This window comes from Siniperca chuatsi, linkage group LG5 (assembly GCF_020085105.1).
Source record: "Siniperca chuatsi isolate FFG_IHB_CAS linkage group LG5, ASM2008510v1, whole genome shotgun sequence".
Lineage (NCBI taxonomy): Eukaryota > Metazoa > Chordata > Actinopteri > Centrarchiformes > Sinipercidae > Siniperca > Siniperca chuatsi.
This window is the reverse complement of record NC_058046.1, coordinates 31,326,268-31,349,177: the sequence shown is the minus strand read 5'-3', so window position 1 is coordinate 31,349,177 and position 22,910 is coordinate 31,326,268. Positions and strand designations below refer to the sequence as shown.

General features: G+C 40.1%; 1 protein-coding gene across 2 annotated transcripts in view; it reads left to right on the top strand.

The window, feature by feature from the left end:
• The window catches only part of LOC122875935 (whirlin-like), a 137,340-nt gene that overhangs the window by 40,937 nt on the left and 73,493 nt on the right, over positions 1-22,910 (top strand). For both annotated transcript variants that reach the window (XM_044195633.1, XM_044195634.1), the window contains exon 2: positions 21,991-22,167. In XM_044195633.1, coding sequence (XP_044051568.1) covers positions 21,991-22,167 — 177 coding nt within the window. The remainder of the gene's footprint in view (positions 1-21,990; positions 22,168-22,910) is intronic.

The window sequence follows — 22,910 nt, the reverse complement described above, 5'->3', positions numbered from 1 at the left end:
TGGGCTGTAATAGTGATTGATAATGGGTTACCACATATTTAGCACCATTATGTTCTTCTGTTAATTGCTGCATTTGCCACTGCATTGTAATATCATGTAAGTGGTGCTAAAGCAGGTATGTAATAGTTATATGAGGGTCTTCACCTCTCTGAGAACAACCACTATATACTATCTTTTAAGTAATAATCCGTGACATGATCATAGCAACAAAATCTATTGGTTCTCATACCTGTGCCAAAGTGAATTTAGCAGCTGTAGAGACACCTTTCCAAAGTTGGCCTTGGGTGCGCCGTGTTCGTCAAATTTAGTAACTTTCCAAACAATCCAACAATCACATTCACTTTACGCTGCAATTTGCCAGGTGTAGGTGAGAGGTAACTTCTCTCTCAAGCTTTCTTTTTTATGCTTCACACCATTACTTCCATCACTTTTTGTGCGTACAAACGAATGCAACACTATGAATGCCTTCAAGTATAGACTGTCTGAAAGTGTGCACTGTTATGATTCATCAAGTCTCTCCCATCTCTTTGACAACAGACTTTTCACCCCACCCTTGATTGTGGCCATTGGGGAACGGTTTTGCCTTTAGACATGGTACAGAAATCACTTCAAATGAACTAGTTTGTTTGAAGCGTACCGAATCCTTTAGGTCTCAAATAGAAGATAATTAAGAACCTCCAATTTTTACAAAGTAGTTATCCAGTCCATGAAACCTTTTACACTTACTATTCTAAACACACAGGACATAATAAACTTGCAGTTTGATCATTTCTGAAGCTTGGATGGGCATTGTAGCATTATCAACCCCAACTCTGATAAACATTTTGTTTCCTTATTGATACAATTTTTTTTACTTCTCTGAAAGTTGGCCTCTGAGCCATAAACAGCCCTGTCCAGAGAACTGATAAGCTTTCCCCAGTAACTTCCTCTGTCCGATGACCTTTGCCGGACTAGTTGAATGACAGGCCTGTAAGAACTCACAAAGGAAAATCATATGCCCATTGGGCACTGTAGCCTTGGTGCCTCGCTCTCTGCCTAATTTCTTTCCCGCCCTGCCTCTGTACCCTCTCCTGTCAAGTCCACCCCGGAAACAGAATGTTAGTACATGTATTTGATTGTAACAGTAATGTAATCAACATGTGTGGTGTGACACATGGTGAAAAATGCAAGAGTGAAAGAGCTTTCGTTTTGAATTCTGAATTAAACACATAGTGTTTTTCTGGAGCTGATGATGGAAGTAGCTAACGAGTGAGCCATCTCCCTCCCTTCTAATCTTTGTTGAGAGTTACACATGCGCATTACCGATCTTTTTTGGTGACAGCAAACATGCTCAGCAAAGTGACCACGTGATAATAAAAGTAAGCGTTTGAAAAACTATCAACAAATAGCCTATGCAAATCAAATACAGTACATTTACCAAGTGCATTGATCCGTTGCTAGTTTGTTTGTGACTGTTAGCAAGCATTACATTACCTGAGTGATATAGCTTGCTAAGGTTAGCCTCCGACTGTCATTCATTCAGCCATTAAGTCATTCGGAGTTGTGCGTAATGTTACCATCCCTGCGTGATGTTACCGCTTTTGTTTACTTCCTCATCTGTGTCTAGCAGAACACTGCGTGCAAGCCTGTATTGGTCAATTGATGTCTGAGTACTAACGCTACTATCACTGGTCATTCAGCCATTCGCAAGAGACCCAGTAATCTAGATGCGCTCACACCTGTAAATCTAGCTACAGCCGTCTAGGCTTATCCAATGTGACCGCGACATGCGTAGTAGGCCTATACTTTGTTATTGTAATTTTGGAATAATAATATTTTGGAATAACACTAATACAGTTTTAACATTTCACAAAATTCAACTAATTCACTCTCAACTTTTTTTCCTTTTTAAAAAGAATGCCAAGAAAGGACAGAGTGGTGAAATATTGCAAAAGGACTTTTCAAGATGTAGCAAAACACTGCAAAACAATAGACACCTTCTTTAAAAGGTTGGTGGTGGATATTTATCATTTAACATACCATACATCATACAATTAGAACAGCAAGATTTATCTTATAGTAGCCTAAGTTTACAGGTTATAGCTTTGGTAAGTATTTAGTAGTATATTATCCTATTAGTTGCACTGCCTTGATTCATTATACAACATATTTTTCAGTCAGTGTAAGGAAGACGGAGGGAACCTAGAGGTTGCTGGATAACCAAAAACAAAACAACAGAGATTGGAGGGGGAAGTAGGAGTACAGCAAGGAAACAAAGAAGAACAGAGACAAGGAGATCACAAAGAAGGAGAGGAAGAACAGGGAGGAGGAAAGGAAGGAAACAAACACCTGTCGTAGCTTTATCGAGCAAATAGCAGGAAGCATGCGAGATAACCTCAAAGCCTCATTTGAAAGCCAGCAATTCTACTGCTCCCTCCTCTTTGATGGCAGCACAGACAAGGACACTACAGTCCTTAAGCATAAAGCTTATTGAAAATGGCTCCCCCAAGATCCGACTCCTGGGTAAGAAGAATGTAGACAAGATGTTTATGGAAGGCTTTTTTATTTGTATCTGTAATATCTGTTAATTGGGACAGTGACAGACTGCTGAGGTATTTGATCCAGCCAACTTCCCCAGTGAAGAAAGCTTGGAAGAATTATCTGATGCTGAGCTGTATCAGCTCTCTGAGAACTTTGAACCACTTCTTCTGCGGAACAGTTGTAACATAACAGAGGTTGAGAGGGAGTAGTTTAAGGCAAAGCAAGAAATTTTGGGGTACCACAAAGGTCAAAGTTTCCTCCCTCTTCGGAAAGCCTTCTTGAATCACAAAAAGGAGAAGTACACAAATCTGTTGCACCTGATAAAATAGTGCTGGTCTTCCCTGTGTCCACCTCTCAGGTATATGGTATGGTGGGCAGTTGGAGTTGCCACAAAAAGGCCAAACATAAGTCCTTATGGGCCAAAGAAGCACCAGAACCCTCGATTCCCAATCATCATCGATGAGGACTTTTGGTTTGTTTGTCAATTTTACTTGCTCATTTTAGTGCCCTGAGGCTTCATTGATTGTACAGATGATATGTGATCCTAAACTTTTAATATGAATTACAAATAAATTACTCTTTTGATTTTAAAAAAAATGTGTTTTTATTTCTCTAGAAGTGTTACAGTTTTTATTAATGAATGTTTTCTTATTTTTGTCTTGTATTTGTTCTTGCACAAAGCAATAAGAGGAAAATAAGAATGTGCTCTGAAAGCCAAGTCTGTTCTTACTGTCCTGAGTATGTTGATGAATTATGTTATATCTTAAATTGGATGCGTGTGCCAGGCAATTTACATAGGGAAATGCCCCAATAAACCTATGTAAGGGCAGCAGACTCAAGTGCCACGTGCAAACCACAAGCCACAGACGTTTGACAGGTAATTTTTAACTCAGACAAAATATGAAAAGACAGGAAACCACCTAAGAGATAAGACTAAGAGATAGAAACTTTACTTAATGAAGTTTCGTTAAAAACAACAACAAAACAAATTCTAGTGTGAGCAGTGGGGTCACTTGTCCAGAAAAGCGTCAAGCATGGCAAGAGATCACAAGTGCAATTAATGGTGTATGTGCAGAAGAAAGAGCTCTGTGAAATAAAAATAAAAAAGTAGTTTGATCTGAAAATGCTGCCAGGTGTTTTACAGCCACGGGAGGGGGCCAGAAACAACAGACATGGATAAGCGCATTGGAGCAATCATTGCAGAGGTTTCGCTGTCAAGGGTGCAGTTTGAAACATCGCGTCAGCAACTAGCAAGATCTGAAGGCAATGGTAAGCATCAATCCAAATTTTTAATCTTCGAAGGGAATTTAATTAAGTTAATTGCTTCAACTGATTCCACATTAAATGTATTTAAAAAAATACTTTTTTTCCTTAATTAAGTCATATGCCCATTTTTGTTTTAATCTACATGCCCATTTTAAATCATTCATATTTGAATAAATGAAACAAAAAAACATATGTATTAACAATCTTTATTTTATTTTTCAGATGCATCTGGCTCCAGTATCTCAGAGCGTGCCTGGTCCGGCGGGCACAATGCAAATTCCACCTAGAATTTTAAAATAATAATAATGTAATGGTAGTGGTAATATTAATATTAATAAAGTAATAATAATAGCAATGATAGTGATAGGAATAATAATGATAATAATAGTAATAAGACTAATAATAACAATTGTAGTAGCAGTTGTTGAGCAGGAACACAGGGGCAGCAGGTGGCCCACAATCACAGATCCAGACTGCAGCTCCAGAGGCAGAAATACCTACTGAAAGTGACAGAAGGAGAGAGGAGAGAGACGAGATAGCACAAAACTATGAGAGAGAGAGAAGATGTTGAGTTAGTAACGTGCATTAATGGGATAAAAATGCATACAGATGGAGAGGGAGAGGAGGAGAGAGGAAAGAGGTGCATCATGGGAAGTCTCCCAGCAGTCTAGGCCTATAGCAGCATAACTAAGGGATGGTTCAGGACTCACCCAAGCCAGACCTAACTATAAGCTTTATCAAAGAGGAAAGTCTTTAGCCTACTCTTTAATGTGGAGATTCCTGATTCGACAGGAGACGAGCTTGATAACTGAAGGTTCTGGCTCTTACTACTACTTTTGGACACTCTAGGAACCACATGTAACCCTGCATTCTAGGAGCACAGTGTTCTAGTGGGGTAATAAGGTATTATGAGCTCATTAAGATACGATGGTGCCTGACCAATAAGAGCTTTGCAGGTGAGGAGAAGGATTTTAAATTCTATTCTGGATTTTACAGGGAGCCAGAGTAGAGAAGCTAAAATTGGAGAAACATGATCTAGTTTTCCTAGTTCTTGTCAGTACATGTGCCACAGTATTCTGGATCAACTGGAGAGTCTCAGAGGGACTTATTCAGGCAGCCTGATAATAAGGAATTAAATAATCCAGCCTAGAAGTAACAAATGCATGGACTAGTTTTTCGGCATCATTTTGAGACAGGATATGCCTGATTTTTGCAATGTTACGTAGGTGAAGGAAGGCAGTCCTAAATATTGCCTAAAGGAAGCATATATAAGGTGAATAGAATTGGTCCAAGCTCAGAACCTTGTAGAACTCTGTGACTAACTTTGGAGTGCCCGAAGGACTCACCGTTAACATGTACAAACTGAAATCCATGTGATAGGATTTAAACCAGCTTAGTGTGGTACCTTTAATGCCAATTAAATGTTCCAGTCTCTGTAATAGGATGTGATGGGTCAATGATGTTGAATGCAGCATTAAGATCTAACAAGACAAGTACAGAGACAAGTCCATTGTCCGATCCCATTAAAAGGTAATTTTTAAAAAGGTTGTAGTTTGCTATAATGCACTCTAAATCCTGACTGAAAATCCTCAAATAAACTATTGCTACTTAGAAAGTCACACAACTGATTGGTGACTGCTTTCTCAAGCAGATAAGTCTATACATGTAGTTGGCTGAAACCCCTGGATCAAGAGTGGGCTTTTTAAGAAGAGGTTTAATTACAGCTATTCTAAAAGACTGTGGGACATAGCCTGTTAATAAAGACAGATTGATCATATCCAGTAAAGAAGTGCTAAGGGTAAAATTTCTTTAAGCAGCCTAGTTGGAATGGGGTTTAAGAGAGAGGATTGATGGCTTAGATGAAGAGAAGTTAGTTGAAGAAGGTCGATAGGAGAAAAGCAGTCTAAATATATATTAGGTTTTACAGCTGTTTCTATGGTTCCTATGTTTGAAGATAAATCGGTACCGGTTGAGGGCAGGACGTGATGAATTTTATCATTAAAAAAGCTCATGAAGTCATTACTACTGAGGGCTATAGGAATACATGGCTCAACAGAGCTATGACTCTCTGTCAGCCTGGCTACAGTGCTTATTTTCCTCTATTAATGATGATTAGTAGGCTGCTCTGGCATTACGGAGGGCTTTCCTATATGTTTTATGACTATCTTGCAAGGCTAAACGAGATTCTTCCAGATTACTGGGACGCCATTTCCTTTCAAGTTTTCGCAATCTTTGCTTTAATTTGCGGGTTTGGTCTTTTTTAGAAAGTGTCGTTTGGAGTGAGCCTGCAGCACTATCAACAAGATGGTCAGTTTGGGAGTGGCTGAAATTAGTCCTTAATATAACGAGTCCTCTGTTATATTGAGACATGACATTGAATTAAATGCAGATGAAATCGCTTCTTTAAATTTAGCTACAGCACTATCAGACAGACATCTAGAGTAGGAGTTTTTGCTTAATGGCATGTAGTCCAGTAATAAGAGTTCAAAAGTTATTAAATAATGAATAATGAAGGATTCTGTGGAAAAACTATTAAATGTTCAATTTCAATGCCATATACCAGAACAAGGTCGAGGGTGTGGTTAAGTGAGTGGGTTTATGCACACTCTGACAAAAGCCAATCAAATCTAATAATGAGATAAACGCAGTACTAAGGCTCATCATCATTTTCAACATCCACATGAATATTGAAATCACCTACGATAATCACTTCATCTGTTTTAAGGACTCCACCTCATCTGCAAGTAGGTGGAGTGAAATTAGATCGTTTTGTCTCCAATCTAAGTTGAGGCTCCAGAACGGCACACAGGTTTTGAAGAATCTGCCTCGATAATCAAAAATGGCTTGTGAGCCACTCATCACTCTCAGGAATCTGTTTGATCTTTAAATACACACTCTCCTCTTATGGCTTGGTTGGCCAACACATCGAGCAGTAGCAAATAAGCCATTGCTGATTCGTTTGGGCACCGCTTCGTACTACTTAATATCCTAATTAATGACGTGTGCTGTCATAATTCAAGATTGGACAGGTGTGTGTGTGTGTGTGTGTGTGTGTGTGTATGTGGATGCGGTTGGTCTAATTTTTTTTTTTGTCATTTAGGCTAAACCTAATCATCTTTAATAACATTTAAAATTATTAAATGAAGAAATAATTGTTGAACATTTATCATCTGTGTTTTCATAAGGTAAATTGCTTTTTCATCATCATTAATATTTCACAGCACAAAAGATTTTGTTGGTTGTTTTTCTTGACTTTTGTGCTTCTACCATGGCTAAGCAGGCTACATAGTTAAATGGTATATTGTTTTTGTTTGTTTTTATTGTATTCATTGTTGATATATGATCGGGAGTCTGTACAGTGTTTTATTTTGAAAACTGACCGGATTCTCTATACCGTTTCTGTGTCTTACTTCATGCCCCGTTTGATCTGCTCTGTGTAGCTTGACATGGCTTTGTCAAAAATAGACTAGCTGCCTATTCTCTGCAGAGCTCAGCAGATAGCCGCTTCTGGGACTCTTCTGAATCGCGCTTTGGCGTATCTGTTGGAATCACAAGCATTGTCTAGAATCGCCACAATCAGCTCCGGCAGCAGCCATGCCTGGTGGAATCAAGCTTGCTACCAGCACTAGAGAAAAGTGCACTACATCATTAAAAGGCAAGCATTGATGTGCTCAGGCCATTTTGGCAACCTGTATAAAGTTATCAAGTTTTAGTTCAATTTTATTTATATAGCCCAATACCACAAATCACAAATTTGCCTCAGGGGGCTTTACAATCTGTACAGCATTTGACACCCTCTGTCCTTAGATCCTCAATTTGGATAAGGACAAACGGGGAAAAAATGGAAGAAACCTCAGGAAGAGCAACAGAGGAGAGATCCCTCTCCCAGGACGGACAGACATGCAATAGATGTGTGTACAGAATGCACCTAAAAAATGAAATTACAGTATGGACAATCATGGTGACAAAATGATAAATAGAAGTTATGAGATAAATTGTGTCCAAAGTTGCCATTTTGAATGATGGTGCTAGGGAAAGCTCATGGAGTGTCCAAAATGGAAAGGGTTAATGTTCACTGCAATGTTCATGAATGTGCTCAGTAAATTTCAAAGTGCCCTTTATTTTGAGACAGTATTCCTTGTGGAAATGGAGGAAAGGTTAAGAGGTCACCAGAATTATAGTTAAGTTTAATCTTTTGGGTATGATGAATATCCATATCGTATTTCATGGAATTTATCAGACAGACCAATGGACTGACCGCATGACATCGTCTGTGGACTACTGACCCTTTTTGTGGCAGACATTTTAACTTGTCATAGCAGGAAAAGCACAGGTGTAAATAACAACATTAATGATGGCTCCATTCCATTAAGTGTCCCAGTAAGCCATATCAGTGAGTGAACATGCACAATACAAGAGCCCTGGAACTGACTTACCTAAAGGGAATGCAGCCATCATTGATGTTACTTAAAATTATAATTAAAAATGAACTTATACAGTATATTATGAACAAATGTAAAAAGTGCCTTGCACTCTCTGTTTAAATGGTGTTTTTGGAACTGCAGTGTGTTTAGGCTGGAGGCGCTGAGTGTGCCAACAGTCTACTTAGTGTACTGGAACCATCTGCTGGGATTGCATTGTTTCTCCCTGTGGATGGGAGAGGCTGAAGACAAAGACTGCAATAAGAGGTCTGGTAGAGTCAGCACCAGCAGCTCTTCAGCTTAGTCAGGTAACATTCGAGGACACTCAAGATTGATTCACTCACCAGTCTTCCAACCATGTTTAATTTGGAGCAATTGATTTCCAAAAGGCCAGATAATTGAGTGTCCCACGTGTCCCCACGTGAAATATCAGAACTCTTTATATACCATGTTGGAGTCTAAAATGTAGCTAAGACCAGAGTGACAAGCCTTAGAGGATATTATGAAATAATGAAAAACATATTTAATAATGACAGCAGACATGAGTGTAGTTCTTTCTCTTGAGTCCTGGTAAAAAGCCTTCCTGTAGCATTCTGACAGCCTGGAGCTGAGCCACTGCCTATTGGTTAAGGGGAGTAAATAAGGCTTTGCAAGATGAAAAGGACATAAAAATAAGTATGAATCTCTTTGTGTAAGAGTAAGGAACAATCTAATTTCTGCAGTACGTTTTTTGAGAAAACAGGACTCAATTAAAACTATTTCTCCAGCCAATGTATTCTCTCCTGGAAGCTGACCAATATGACCACTAACTACTGGGACTGTGAGCCTCTAAGTATGAACATAGTCATCTGTTGTTGTTCACTGAGCAGCTTCACAGTGCTCAAGGGCCACTCAGCAGTGGTGGTTTGGGGAGCTGGAAAGTATTACTCACTCACTTTCCCCACCCACATTTCCCATCTGCTTTGTTTCAGATGTAGAATGAAATGGAAACTTGCAGTGAGACCCCCCCTTTGCAAGTGAAAACCCCTCTGCAGCTAAAGAAGAATGCAATATTTGGGCAGAATCATGCTCTTATTCCTCAGTCTCTTATTAACAAATCAACAATTTAACATGAATCTAAAGAATAAAAGTCTCTGAAACTGCTTTGATTTTGTCAACCAAAGCCATAATTTGCCAATTAAAAGAACATTCAATTAAAATTTTGTCTTATTGATTATTTTGTAGGTGTCACATTTTCACAAAATTAGAGAAAATCTTTTCAGTTTATTAGACTCTCCTTCAATATTGGTTTATAAGATTGGCCCAGCCTGCTCAGATAAACTGAAGTGAAACCTGTGTTCTGGGAGAGTGAGTTGATATACAGCTAGTGTTCTTGCAAAGGCTGATAGGGTGAATTATACCCTGTCAAAACCTGTACAAACTTCAGCCTTGGGCTCAGCCAACAATGTAGCAAGCCAATTCATCATGTCTGGGTAGAGGACAGTGCAGGGCAGGTTATTGTGGCTGGAGTGGGAATATTAAACAGTGCGCAGCCTCACACCTGACGAGGACACAAATGATGGAGCTGTTAAAAGACTGCTGGACAGCTGTTTTTAGGTGTCCGACCCTGTTCATTTTCAGCTGCTGTCACATTATCGCTCTATGAGCATGGCAGCTTCATTTGTGCATCCGTTTTAATTTGGTAAACATTTTTTGGAAGCAAAGCTGCTCTAGAGGCAATATTAGTCTAATTTCTAAGTAGAGCCAGGACATAGAGGACATTGCATTTTTAATATTTTGATCATATTTTATATTTTGAATGTGTTGAGATAATTATTTGATATTCAACCTTTCCAATACCTAACAAGAACTTATTTAAAGCAGCAATAATATAGTTTTTTGGCCACTTGGGGACAGCAGAAAAAGCTGTAAACACAGCATCTGACACATTATCATCTTATAAAGTTGTTGTGTTTTAGCAAACAATTACTTATTTACACATCCAGCAGACACAGAGCAACATTAATATTCAGTCGTGTTTTTGTCCACCTGATAAATGAAGTGTCCAATAATAACTCTCCTTTTAGCTCTGTTTTGGTGTAAACCATCTCCTGAGAAAGACAGGCTGTTTGGCTCTTTAGCTGCTAAATGTTTGGTTCTGAGAAGGTATCACTGAAATTAGCTGCCTGCTGCTGCTGGAAACAAGGTTGATCAGAGCACTTAGACTGATCCAAAACAATGCAGCAACGTCCTTCACATTACACATAGTCACTTAAAGCTGCACTTATATTATAATTATTTTCATATAAACAATGACTTAAGTGTGTATTTTTGTGGGGGAAAAGTGCTGCCTTAAATGCGAAGCTGATTTCACACCTTGCCAACCTCCATTTTTGAACTCTGAAGTACTGAAGTGATTCTTTATTGAAATGTAGACACTACATTTTTTCTACAAGATGTTCATGTAATTCCCTGTAATGTTTGTCTAGTTAGACATGAAAATTATTACTCCACTGAAGATATACTGACACTTATAAAACAAGTTCTGGGCCATGTTTGTTTCAATTGACAGTTGTCCCTACACACCTACGTGTGTGCTACGTATGTGATGTTGAACGTGGTCCATAAAAACACAAAGAAACACTTGAGACTGACTGCTATGCGCATGGCTACGTAGAAATGTTTGGAAGCAACCAAGGAGGAAGAAGCTTAGCTGATTTTGCTAAATATAAAATCACAGGAGTGCAGGTGAAGGCCTCCTGTCTGTCTTCAGACTGCTCCATGGTTGTTTGTTGGTGACAGGAGGTGAGGTTGACTAATTAAATTTAGGTTGAAATCTCACCTCACTCATCAACCTGTCATCAGTGTTGGGATTCACAATGGTTAAAGGGGGCACCCACTTGTGTAGGTGCGATCAATTAATTATGGCTATCAGAATTATCAAAGCTAATCATAAATAATAACTTTAATGAATAAAGTCCTCGGGGGCACCACTCTTCTTATAGAAGAGAAATGGTAGCCAATTAATTGTCTCAGTCTAAAATACACTAAACTATCAATTTGGAATTCCGATTAATAATTAAATTAATAACTGTAGCCAAAATAAAAAAGCTAGTAGGTTGATGGATTTGGAGTTCAATATAGCAGAGGTTGGCAAATTACTCACTCTTACTTTAAAGAAACCAGCATAATTATACATAAGCATTTATTTAAAAGATAAACAAAGCAAAAACACACAATATGAAGTCTAACTCTAAATACTAAACTACAAAACAAATGGTGTGTGTGTGTGTACAGGTCTGGGTGCGCACCAAAGTTCAGGTGGGTGTCTGCTGGTGAGCATGCCACACTGAGAGGGAGACAGCCACAGCTGTCTGCTGCAGAAGAAAGACACAGAACAAATGATCGCTGACCTTTTTCTTGACCTGATGACTTCCGGGTAACAGGTCAGACTGGCCAATGCTGCATTCAATGGCTCTCAGGATTGTGGGACAAAAGAGAATGCAGTCTCCTAACAAAACTTCAGTTAACAAATGAATTAATTCATCTGTGGAGTCCCAACATTAATCTGTGTGGGGCTCTGATGCTCAGCTGCTGTACATCCGAGTAGACACAAGGCACACATGCTGTGCAACCTTTTAGTACAGTACACAGCGTTAAAAATTCAGCCAGTGTGCCTCGACATGATGGTGTTCATAAGCGGGAACAGGTGTGTCGCAGACCATCTCGACACATTCACTCAGCACACACAGTCCTTGGGTGTGTCTGCTACTTTTTGCGCTGATAAAGAGTACAGTGGGTTTATCAGAGCTTTTTCACTGAATAGAGCTGCCTGCTGCTGGAAAGCAGTGAAGTTGTGGCCGAAAGATGCTAAATGCTCCATAGAGATGAGAAAACTGCAGAGTCAGGTGACAGTTCTCTGCGTGTTTGTCACTACAAGTGACGCCTTTCACATTACACAGTCATTTGAGCCATTGTTGATATAAAAATATTGATTAGTTCAACTTTAAGGTTAGAGAAAGATCATGGTTTTGGACATTCCTCTTACTCTTTGCTCCTCCGCTATCTTGCCCGGCGACTCCGTAGGGAATATAGCCCAGTTTCTCACATTACACAAACTCAAAGTGTAATTATCCCAGAGAGGAGAAATATATTTACCTGTGTAAATTATATTTACCTAATACATAAGTATTTACCTGCTAAGCCCCATCTCACTAGTTATTTTTCTGCTAAAACAAACTTTGTCTTATCTTCATAGGAGAGCCAAGGTGAGAGCCTCATAACCCTCACCCTGGTTATTGTTATCAATATCCTATTATATTGTTTTAACAAAATGTTTACTTGTCCAAGAGACTTTCCACATCACTTTTCAGGTGCTGTCCGCTTTGTAAAGACCCTCTTATTTGTTATTGTAGTCCTTGCCTGGTTTAAAAATGTTACAATTGTATATTGAAAAGTAGTTGTATTTTTATGCATTCAAATATTTTAATACAAATGTTTTGTGTTTTCCAACAAGTGATAAATGAATAAACTAATCCTCTGAAATGAGGCATGTTTTGTTAAAAATCTAATCTCTTTATTGCATTAGAATGTATGAGTATCATGACTACTCCCAAATTAGTTTTGTCAGATATTAAATAATATGTTCCTGCCATAACACTGCACTTTCAGCGGATGAGAAATACTCTTTGAACTTCTCCCTGATGGCGATAGCCTCTCGAGAGGCATTGTTGCAGTTAATTTGGCTGGAAATCAGCTGCAGTTCCTCTCCAGCATTCCCTGTTAGGTTGTGGCATGTATTCTACCACCAGGTTATTCCACATAGCTCCACACACATTTTTAACAATGCTTGCAATTGTGGAGTGACCCACACGAGAAATGAGAGAAATGATAGCCAGTGAATTGATTGAATCTCATAAAATATACTAAACTATCAATTTGGAACTCAGATTAATAATTAAAGTAATAACTATAACCAAATTACCACTGATAGCTAGTTGGTTGAAGGATTTGGAGTTAAACATAGAAGAGGTTGGCAAATTACTCACTCTTGTGCAACATTAAAGAAGCCAGCATAATTATACACAAGCATTTTTTAAACAATGTAGGTAACGCCAGTAAGTAAGCAAGCACAGCACACTCAACTGGAGATGACAATGATGCACCCGGTCCTGAATCACGACCTTTGGGTTAAATAAAGATGCTCCACCTTGTCTTTCACTTCCTGGTAGAAGCCAGCTTGTTTTCTCCGGTTGTTCGATGACTCTTGTTCAGCCTTCTTCCAGTAGTTTACAGACTGTAGTTCCGTCAGCTCATGTGAGGGAATCTCACCACCTGCTGGTGTAGCTAGTAACTACACCTTAATTTACGGATTCCTCTTTACGGTACAAATTTGACAAAATTCCACAAATAAATAGGAGGGAGTCACAAATGTCATGTGGCCCACAAGCTGACAGGAAGCAATCTACAAATGTGCAAAACCCTTTTCACATGTAAAAATGGATCCCCAAATGCGTAAATATCACTTTACATGTATTTGTTGTGGTGAAACTATTTACATTTGTAAAATCTATAACATTTATATGTGAAATTAAAATACGTTTTTACAGAGTAAGTTATGTGTATTTGCAAATCGCTCTGTTTTTTTTTGAAAATGACTTTACACAAAACAAATTAAAAAATACACGTTTTATGGATAGTGAAATATTTGTGTATTATGGTATACATTTGTGGATTGTATTGGGTTACAAATAATAAAGTCCAATAAAAACTTCCATACCAGTGGAGGTAAGCAATGCGCCGGTTGTGGTCAGTGGAGCGGAGAAGAGCAGAGTGGGTGTCCCACCAAATCCTGCGGCAATTGCGGAGGTGTATCTGGACTGAGGTAACAGCTAGCTCACTCTCCTGGGAGGGAAACAGAGGTAGCTGATAACCTAAGGATGCTCCGAAGGGAGATAAATCTGTGGCAGCGCTGGTCAAGGAATTGTGGGTGTATTCCACACAGGTGAGCTGGGAACTCCAGTAAGTGGGGTCGGTGGCCGTCACGTCACAAGTGCGGCCTCCAGGTTCTGGTTCACCCTCTCCGTTTGGCCATTGGTATGTGGATGGAAACCACATGAAAGGCTCACAGTAGCACCTAGAGCTTGACAAAAAGCTTTCCATACCTGGGAGATGATCTGAGGGCCCCGGTCGGAGACTATGTCAAGGGGTATGCCATGGAGGGGAAAGACTTGTTGTATCAGGTAATCTGTTGATTCACGGGATGTGGGATGTTTGGGGAGAACTACAAAATTAACTGCTTTAGAGAAACGGTCGACAATGGTGAGAATGACTGCATTACCTTGGGATGAAGGCAAACCCGTCACAAAGTCGAGGGCTATGTGGGACCAGGGTTGACTTGGAACTGGCAGAGGACTTAACTGACAGTGCAAGCTGCAACAAAGGCTCAGGTGTCTGCTTCCAAGGCAGGCCACCACAAGTGCCGTTTAGGGAGCCACTGAAGAGAAGTTAAAATAGGAGTGATGTTTTCAAGCCTTTTGGTTTTAGTTGATACTCTGGCTGCAGCATTTTGAATAAGCTGGAGTTTAACACCTGCTGTGTCAGTCCAGCAAAAAGTGCATTACAGTAATCTAGTCTACTGGAAATTAAAGCAAGAACCAGTGTTTCAGAATCTGATAGTGACAGGAAGCATCTAACTTTAGATATATTTCTAAGATGAAAAAAAGTCTTGGAAATATTAGATATGTGCTTCTGGAAGTTAAGGTCAGCATCTAAAATCACACCCAAATTTTTGGCACGCTCACAAGGTTTTACCAACAGGGGAGTTAACAAAAACAGAATCTGGTGCCTCAAAGCCTTGGGACCTACTAAGAGAATCTGTTTTGTCCTCATTTAGCTATCAAAAGTTTTTGGTTTTCTGTGTGTGTCATCAGCATGTGAGTGATATGAAATGTAGTATTGCTGAGTGAATTATTTAAATTTTCAGTACTCATTTGAGAGAAGTAATGCTGTCAAGATCATTTCATTGTCTTAACTCACTTGTGCTCAGATTTGCGGCAGGTTCTTTTTAGTACCCTCACTCTTTCCACATTCCTCCAAGGGGCTTTTGTTTTATCAGAGATTAACTTAGTTTTTATAGGTACAATGTCATCCATAATTTGTGTCACAGAAAAGTTTTAAACCAGGTACATGTTTGGACAGCTAAGCAACACTGAAAAAAAATAAAAATACAAAAGTGATCTGAAATCCCAACATCTTGGGATGACCGGCTGTCACCAGGTCAATAGCGATCATTTGTTCTCTCTTTTTCCTGGAATTCACTGTGGCAGACAGCCCATGGCTGTCCCCCTCTCAGTGCCCTGCACACCAGCAGACATCTACCTGAACTCTCTCCTCCTGGCTCCTCAGTGTAATCTGCTCAGAGCAGAAACATGCAGCAGAACCAAAGTCTCCTGATCTACCAAAGCGCTGCGAAGGCCTCTTAGATCTCTGCAATAAAGTTTAGCACAAATGGCTGGCACACAAAGCCTGCCAGCTAACTTCACATGCTAACAGGAGCACGAAGCAAGTTAACGCTGCAACCTCTACAGCGAGACCACAATTCTTCCCAGCTTGGCTTGTCTACAACAGACTGGCCGCCAGCTTGCTGGTAAACTGGTGGACTCGGTGCGCTTCAGTGAAGCTAGCTGGGAGCCGAGGTCAAGCATAGCTAAGCTAGCAGCAGTCGAGGGAGTCCACTAAGCTACATCAAGCCAACAGCCAATTTGAAATTACTTATAACTAATGATTCAAACACCTGATGACTATAATATTTTACCTTGACAAGTAAAACAGACAAGATTAAAAAGTGTAGCAAAAGTTTTCAGTGTGATGAATCACTCTGAAAGCCAGAAGCCTGCCATCCAAAGCGTTAGCAATAAGTGGGGATTCAAGTGGCTCAAGAGGGATTCCAGCAAATTCTTTGTCCAAAAAACTCATCAGCATTGGAGTCAACAGTAGAAACTTGAACCACAGGAGAATGGGGTACAGGTCTCCTAGCGGAGATATAACAGACACTTGGCAGCATTATCACCAGGGCTCGACTGGCCATCTGGCAGACCGTGGGCTAGTCTGCATCAAAAAGTCCAGGGCCATTTTTCATTTCCAGTCCAGCCTTTGCTTACCACTATGATCTGGATAATCCACTTCTCAATGAAAGCATCAAAGGTTAGCGTGGTGACTGGCTGGTTAGAATTAACTGCCTCAGCCAAAGCTCTCTCTCTTAATAGTACCATAACGTGTACCTTAGACTGTTCCGAAGGGAAAGTCAGCAGCCACTGGTTGAACACAATGGAACACTGTGGAAGGAAACCTCTGCATTTCCCTAGATCTGCAGTGAAGGGCTCCGGATCGGAATAATACGATTCTCTGGGCTGGTGGGCGGGCGGAGACAAAGCTGGAGGAGAAGAAGGGAGAGGCAGACTGGATTGTGCTGCAGAAACTGACTGAGATTTGGGTGGTTAGCAGTTAACTGCTTGAGCAGTTAGTTTTGTGATCTGGTTTAGCATGGATTGTCAGAGAGGGTTTGGAGGATCTGTTTGTGTTGTCCTTGGCTGGAGAGAGCTCTCTGGAAGATAGTGGAGTCAAGGTCAGAGTCTGCTGGATACATGTTGGCCAGATTGTTCTGTTAGGAACACAGATTTCTGGACCCAAATGCAAGACTCGACAACAGTTTAGAAAACCAGAGGAATGGAGATGAGCTGGGTGAGCAGAGCAGAATGGCAGAACAAGGCAGACAGCGTGAGCAGATCCTTGGCGAATGGTCTGGCGTGGCAAGAGAGCATGGCAGGTAACAGGGACCTCAGCAGGGAAGTGAACCTCAGCACAGGAAAACAGAAGTTCAGTCAGGAATCCAAAACACATATGAAAACAGTGACTAAAGTAAGCTTGGCTTTAGTGTTATACCACGTTGGCAAATGAATGATCTGGCAAAGACTGGGGTGAAGAGCAGGGGTAGATGTACTGCAGAGTCTTGATTAGTGGATGAGAAACAGGTGTGCAGGTGATTAGGCACAGGAAGAGCGCCACGCCCAGACAGAAACACACAGACAGAGAAAACGAACAGGGGACCGACAGGAACACAAGGAGGGGGAAAACGGCAGGAAAACACGGAATGAGGGAGAGGCACAGCCGGATCATGACAAGAATAACCATCTGGACCCACCATCTTCCCACAATGTACTGATCTTATAGCTGTAACAATTTCTGTCAGACCTACCAGCCTCTCCAAATCCGAGGTAAGATCCTCACTGATTGTTGGAATATGTAAATTGTTAAAAAAAATTTAGCATTTTGGAATTGTCTACTGGTGCTTCAGAAGTTTATATAATGGAGTAAATCGTAGAAAAGGTTTCAGTCGTAGTCATCTGGACACTGGACACTCAAGTGCTTTTAGTCATAGAATTTCTCATCTGATAGCAATAAAGAATTAAATTTCCAATAGTTCTCTTTCACTGAACTATTATGAGCTTAATTGCCTTGTTAACTCATCGTAAAACACGCTTTATTCAAACTCCACAGAAACAACTCAAACTCACCAAAACCGTCTTTGTTAAGTCTTTCCACTGTTCCAACCATCACCAACTCTAGATTGGTTGAAATAAATCCATAATCCACTGCGTTAGATGTTAAAAAAATTTCTGGCTTTACACGCTGTCGCTGCCTCTCTGCCCAACCTCCCTCTCACTCCTCTCCTGCTTGACAAATCTCCTGTACCCGCCTGAACGCACTGTGTCTTCATCTTTTCCGGAGAGTCCGGATCGGAGCCGCTGTGAATCACCTCCATACTATATTCCGTTGTCAAACTGGCCTCAGTTGGTCTTGGAAGCTGTGTACGGTCCTGGTCTGGCCGTGTTCACTGGGATGCTGCTGATCCTGGTTATGTTGCCCACTCGCTCTGGTGCTCAGTAACCTAATAGAACCGCTAAGTTAGTTGCATGGCTAATTGAGCTAACTAGCTAAAGGCAGTTAGCAGCAGTTATGACTTGATATGTGATATGCTGCCCGCTATTTATTTGAAGTATGAATTCGACCGGTGGAGAGTAGTCTCAATTCTTACATATTGCCTTTTTAATATTCCATGATATGAATTTGATTGACTGACCGCCTCGATTACTCTTATTTGTGCCATTTACCAAAAGAAACCTCAGGCCTATGTCTGATATAGCAGAATGCATTTGCAATGCATTTTTAATATTTGAGATCATTCGACAGTATAATAGAGCAAAGACACATCCTAAGGCTAACCCCTTCCATTCCCCATTGTACCAAGACTCAAGAACAGCAACAGCAAGGTAGGTCCTAGGTCTTGTTTTGAAAACAGAAAAGACTGCAGGAAAAAAAATGTAATCACTTTTCAGTACTGATCTCAGTAATCTTTTTCTTTCCTCTCTTTTCTCACATGAGAGTGGCTCTATGTGTATTAAGCCTTTAGATCTAACCCCCCGCAGAATAATATATACAATACATACACTCAAGTACTAAATTGTCTGTCCAAATGAAGCATCGCTGTCCGGTTTTTCGACAGTGAGTAGGGGGGTTACAATACATCTGGAACTATGTAATATTTTCCTGTTTGCAGTGGATCAAGACCATACAAGGTATTTGAGTAACCTTAAGTTTGTTTGAATAAAGCCTCAATTGATCAACACAATCAAATTCACCTTAGTCTAAATCAGAAGATCGAAGAGGTAATAATATTTCATTACTATCTTTTGGTACTGGTAGGTGGGCATAACACGCCCTGCTGTCATAGGTCAGACATCTGGGCAGTTACGAATAAACAAGTCACTCTCGACCATCAAAAAGGCCACACTTGTCATTTTAAGCACAACAATGTTTCTCTAATAGTCCAGCTATTTATTAGGCCAGTAGTCACAGTGTCAACAGAATATTAGCTGTAATCAATTTTGACCAGCTCACATCACCCTGTTAAACAGGTTTTCTATTATATTTAATCCTCCCAATGTTGGTCACAGAAGGCTTGAGCATCCATAGCAGAATCAAAAAAATCGCTGACATCAGGGTAGATGTAAATCTTGTGCCCTTGGTAGAACAGCTGTTCCCTTTTCTTGCAAGTGATGGATTCCTTGTCTTTGAAGTTGTGAAAAAGCACATTAAAAGGTCTTGCTCTCCCGTGTTCGGATGTTGGTGGTTGCCCAAGCCTACGTGCACGGTCGAGTACGGGCAGAGTGGGAAAAAAAGTGTTTCTCGTGGAAGTGTTTCCAAACACTTCTCGTGGAAGTGTTTCCAAACACTTCCATGAGAAACTCTGATACGAATTTCAGGAATTCCAATAATTCCTATAATTTGCAGGTTTGATCAACGAGACCTATTTTCAAGGTCTTCGGTCTTGGCTTTAAGCTGGGTGTTCTCCATCTCAAGAGCAGTGCATCTTGCTTCTAGTGCCACAGTTCTATCATTGTGGTCTGATAGTGTGTGATCGACCTGTTTAATATTTGGCCATGAGAGTCTGTGGTGGATCGAATCTTATCCGAACATGCTTAGATGGGCAAAATTGCACTTTGCTGGGACCACTGGCACTCCACCATTCATTCATTTGTGGGACTTTAACTGAACTTTTACCGCATGCTCTTTTGTATTGTAAACAAAGGAGAGCCATTTAACTCCATTCCACAATCCTGAGAGCCATTGAACTCAGCATTCCAGCTAGCATTGGTGAGTCTGACCTGTGATGTCACCAGCTCAATAAAAGAGGTCAAAGAAACTTCTTCCTTTACGAACTGGTAACATAACCACCGAACATATAACTGGGCATAACATAGCATAGCAGAGTACACAGCTAAGCACAGAACTGTGTTACTTATGTGAATGTACATGTATTGATTTATTTTCTCAGAATTTTTTTTGTTGTGATGTGTTTTCCCCTATTACGATTTGCTAGCCACATTTTAAGTTGTTGTTAGTTAATGTTATGCTTCACACAGAGTCTTTGCAGGCTAACTAACTCTCTTTTAACCTGGCACCGTTTATCCTACACAGTTAACACATCCACTCCATTTCGACTTAACATAGCTACACTATTTAACATAGTCTTGCTGCCATTTTGAATTAACTTTCTTTGTCTGAGGACATGTGGCCTCGGTAATAGCCGCAATTTTTGATCCAAGCAGCCATTTTGGATCTCTCTCTCACACACACACACACACACCCTTTTGTTCTGTAGTTTAGTGCATTTAGAGATTTAGAGTTATACTTGATGATGATGTATAGATTTATACATGAGCAGTTGGCACCTGCCATCACTGTATGAACGTGTGTGAATGGGGTGAATATGATATGTAGTTGAAGCGCTTTGAGTAGCCGGAAAAGACTAGAAAGGTGTTATATAAGTACAGTCCATTTACCATTTACTTCATATATACATCACGTGTGTTTTTGCTTTGTTTATATTTCAATAAATGCTTGTGTATAATTATGCTGGTTTCTTTAATGTTGCACAAGAGTGAATACTTTGTCAACCTCTTCTATGTTGAACTCCAAATCCTTCAACCTACAAGCTATTAATAGTAATTTTGGTTATAGTTATTAATTTAATTATTAATTGGAGTTCCAAATTTATAGTTAGGGTATTTTATGAGACTCAATCGAATGATTGACCATCATTTCCCTTCTTTAAGAAGAATGGTGCCCCCGTGGACTTTATTCATTAGTAAGTTATTATTTATGATTTTCTTTGATAATTCTGATAGCCATAATTAATTGATTGTATCTACACAAGTTGGTGCCCCTTTAACCATTGTAAATCCCAACAACTTTCAGGTGCTTCTTTCAACAGCGAGAGCATTGATGTAGATAGCTCTCTCTGTGGAACAGCACAGAGTCTGTCTAACTCGGTGGATAGCTCAGCACTACCTTTAGCGTCAGATGCCATTACAGGACTCGTAGCTTCTTGTGGGGTTAGCATGGTTGCTTCGCTTTTGTCTTGTTTTCTATATTTCTATACTACTTTGTGGGCCATTGCAGGTGATTTAGTGTTGTAGTCCAATGCAAAAGTCAAAATGAGAATTAAAATTGACCAACAGAACTTGAAGGCTTAAAAAATTAAATGTATATTTGAAGTAAAATGATCACAGCAGTCTGATGGCAGTAAACCATTTCAGCTTCCATAATCAATGCTCCTCCCGGTGGATAGATATAGCATTGCAACTGTTTTCCACACATAGTGCTTAGGGGCGTTATGAGTCAGGACTGCATTCACTACATCAGTGAGGGGGGATCTCATTACAGGCAAGCCCCCGCAAGGACCCAGGGGGGATCTACTACGGATCTGAATGGGCCCTGTCACATAGTAGCATCTTAAGTTGCTCTTTAAAGGAGATATTAAAGCCTGGATCCTCTTTTTTAACTCGTCCATGGTCAATACACGACTTGTTCAAAATTTGTATGAAATCGAAGTAGAATGTAATTCGCTGACTTCCACATTGCGCATATACGAAACAAAAAGCTGAAATATAGATACTCATGTCATTGTCTAAATCAAGTGAAGGGAGAACATTTTTATGCCTAAACTCAAATTGTGTACTCTGCATTTCTGGAATTCCAAGAAATTATATCAGCACACAGAGCCATCATTTATATCCTTGTGTATAAGGCCACAATTCTTTGCCATAAAAGACTATATTTATTGATTTTGTTGGATTTATTTAGCCATAACATGATAGTGTTAAGTCCACCCTGTAGTGTGGGGTCATGAGGTCTGCTGTATGTAGCACCTTCACAACCTCACCCTACTCTTCTGACGCAGGTGCTGAAGGGATGCAAGATGCTGGCCATGTCAGTGTGTTCTATGGGTCAGATCCCTGGAGGCTACATCACCAACCACATGTACAGCTGGGTGGACCCTCAGGGCCGTAGCGTCTCCCCACCGCCCGACAGACAGGAGGCCAACCAGAGGCAAGGGCCCGGCATGGAGGAGAGGATGGTAAGAGCAATGTGTGTATGTGTGTATGGTGGTGGTACAAGAGAAAAAAGGTCCAGACAGTTGTAGTAGATGTGGTGCATTGCATCAATTCAATGACAATTCAAAATTAATAAATAATCTGAAGAACAGACACATAACTGTAGTGCAGACTTTAAAAGGGAGTACTTTTCACTGAAAGCAAAGATACTGTTTGCTTTCAGTTCACTAGGTTTTTGAAATGGTATCTGTCAGATTCAAAACAATGATACTGAGGTTTTTGTAGTTGTCCTCCTGCTCATGTCTAACAGCCGTCAGTTCAAAATATTTAATTGAGACAGCATTATATTTATCCCAAAACATATTTGCTATTTCAAATTAGTAGTATATAAACATAATATCTAGGAGACAGGGTTACAGACAGCCATCTCACGTTGATTAGATTGTTAGGTGGATGCAGAAAATGTGCATTGGTATTTGGCATCGACAGGAAACATCAATCTCAGCCCAGGGAGTGGAGAGTGACAATTATAATTCCAAATAGGGGAAAGTGGCAGCCAGGTCTGAACCAAGCAAAAACGATACATTGAAAAAGAAGGGGACTCAGGCTTTTCACAAATTTCTGTTTAGCCTGTCTAATAAATGTCCAGACAGACAATCACATGAAAAATTCCATTCCAAAATGACTATAGTTCAAGGTACATTTATGTACAGGGCTGCACAATGAAATTAAAGTTGTACCCTCCTTCACATACAGAACATATACA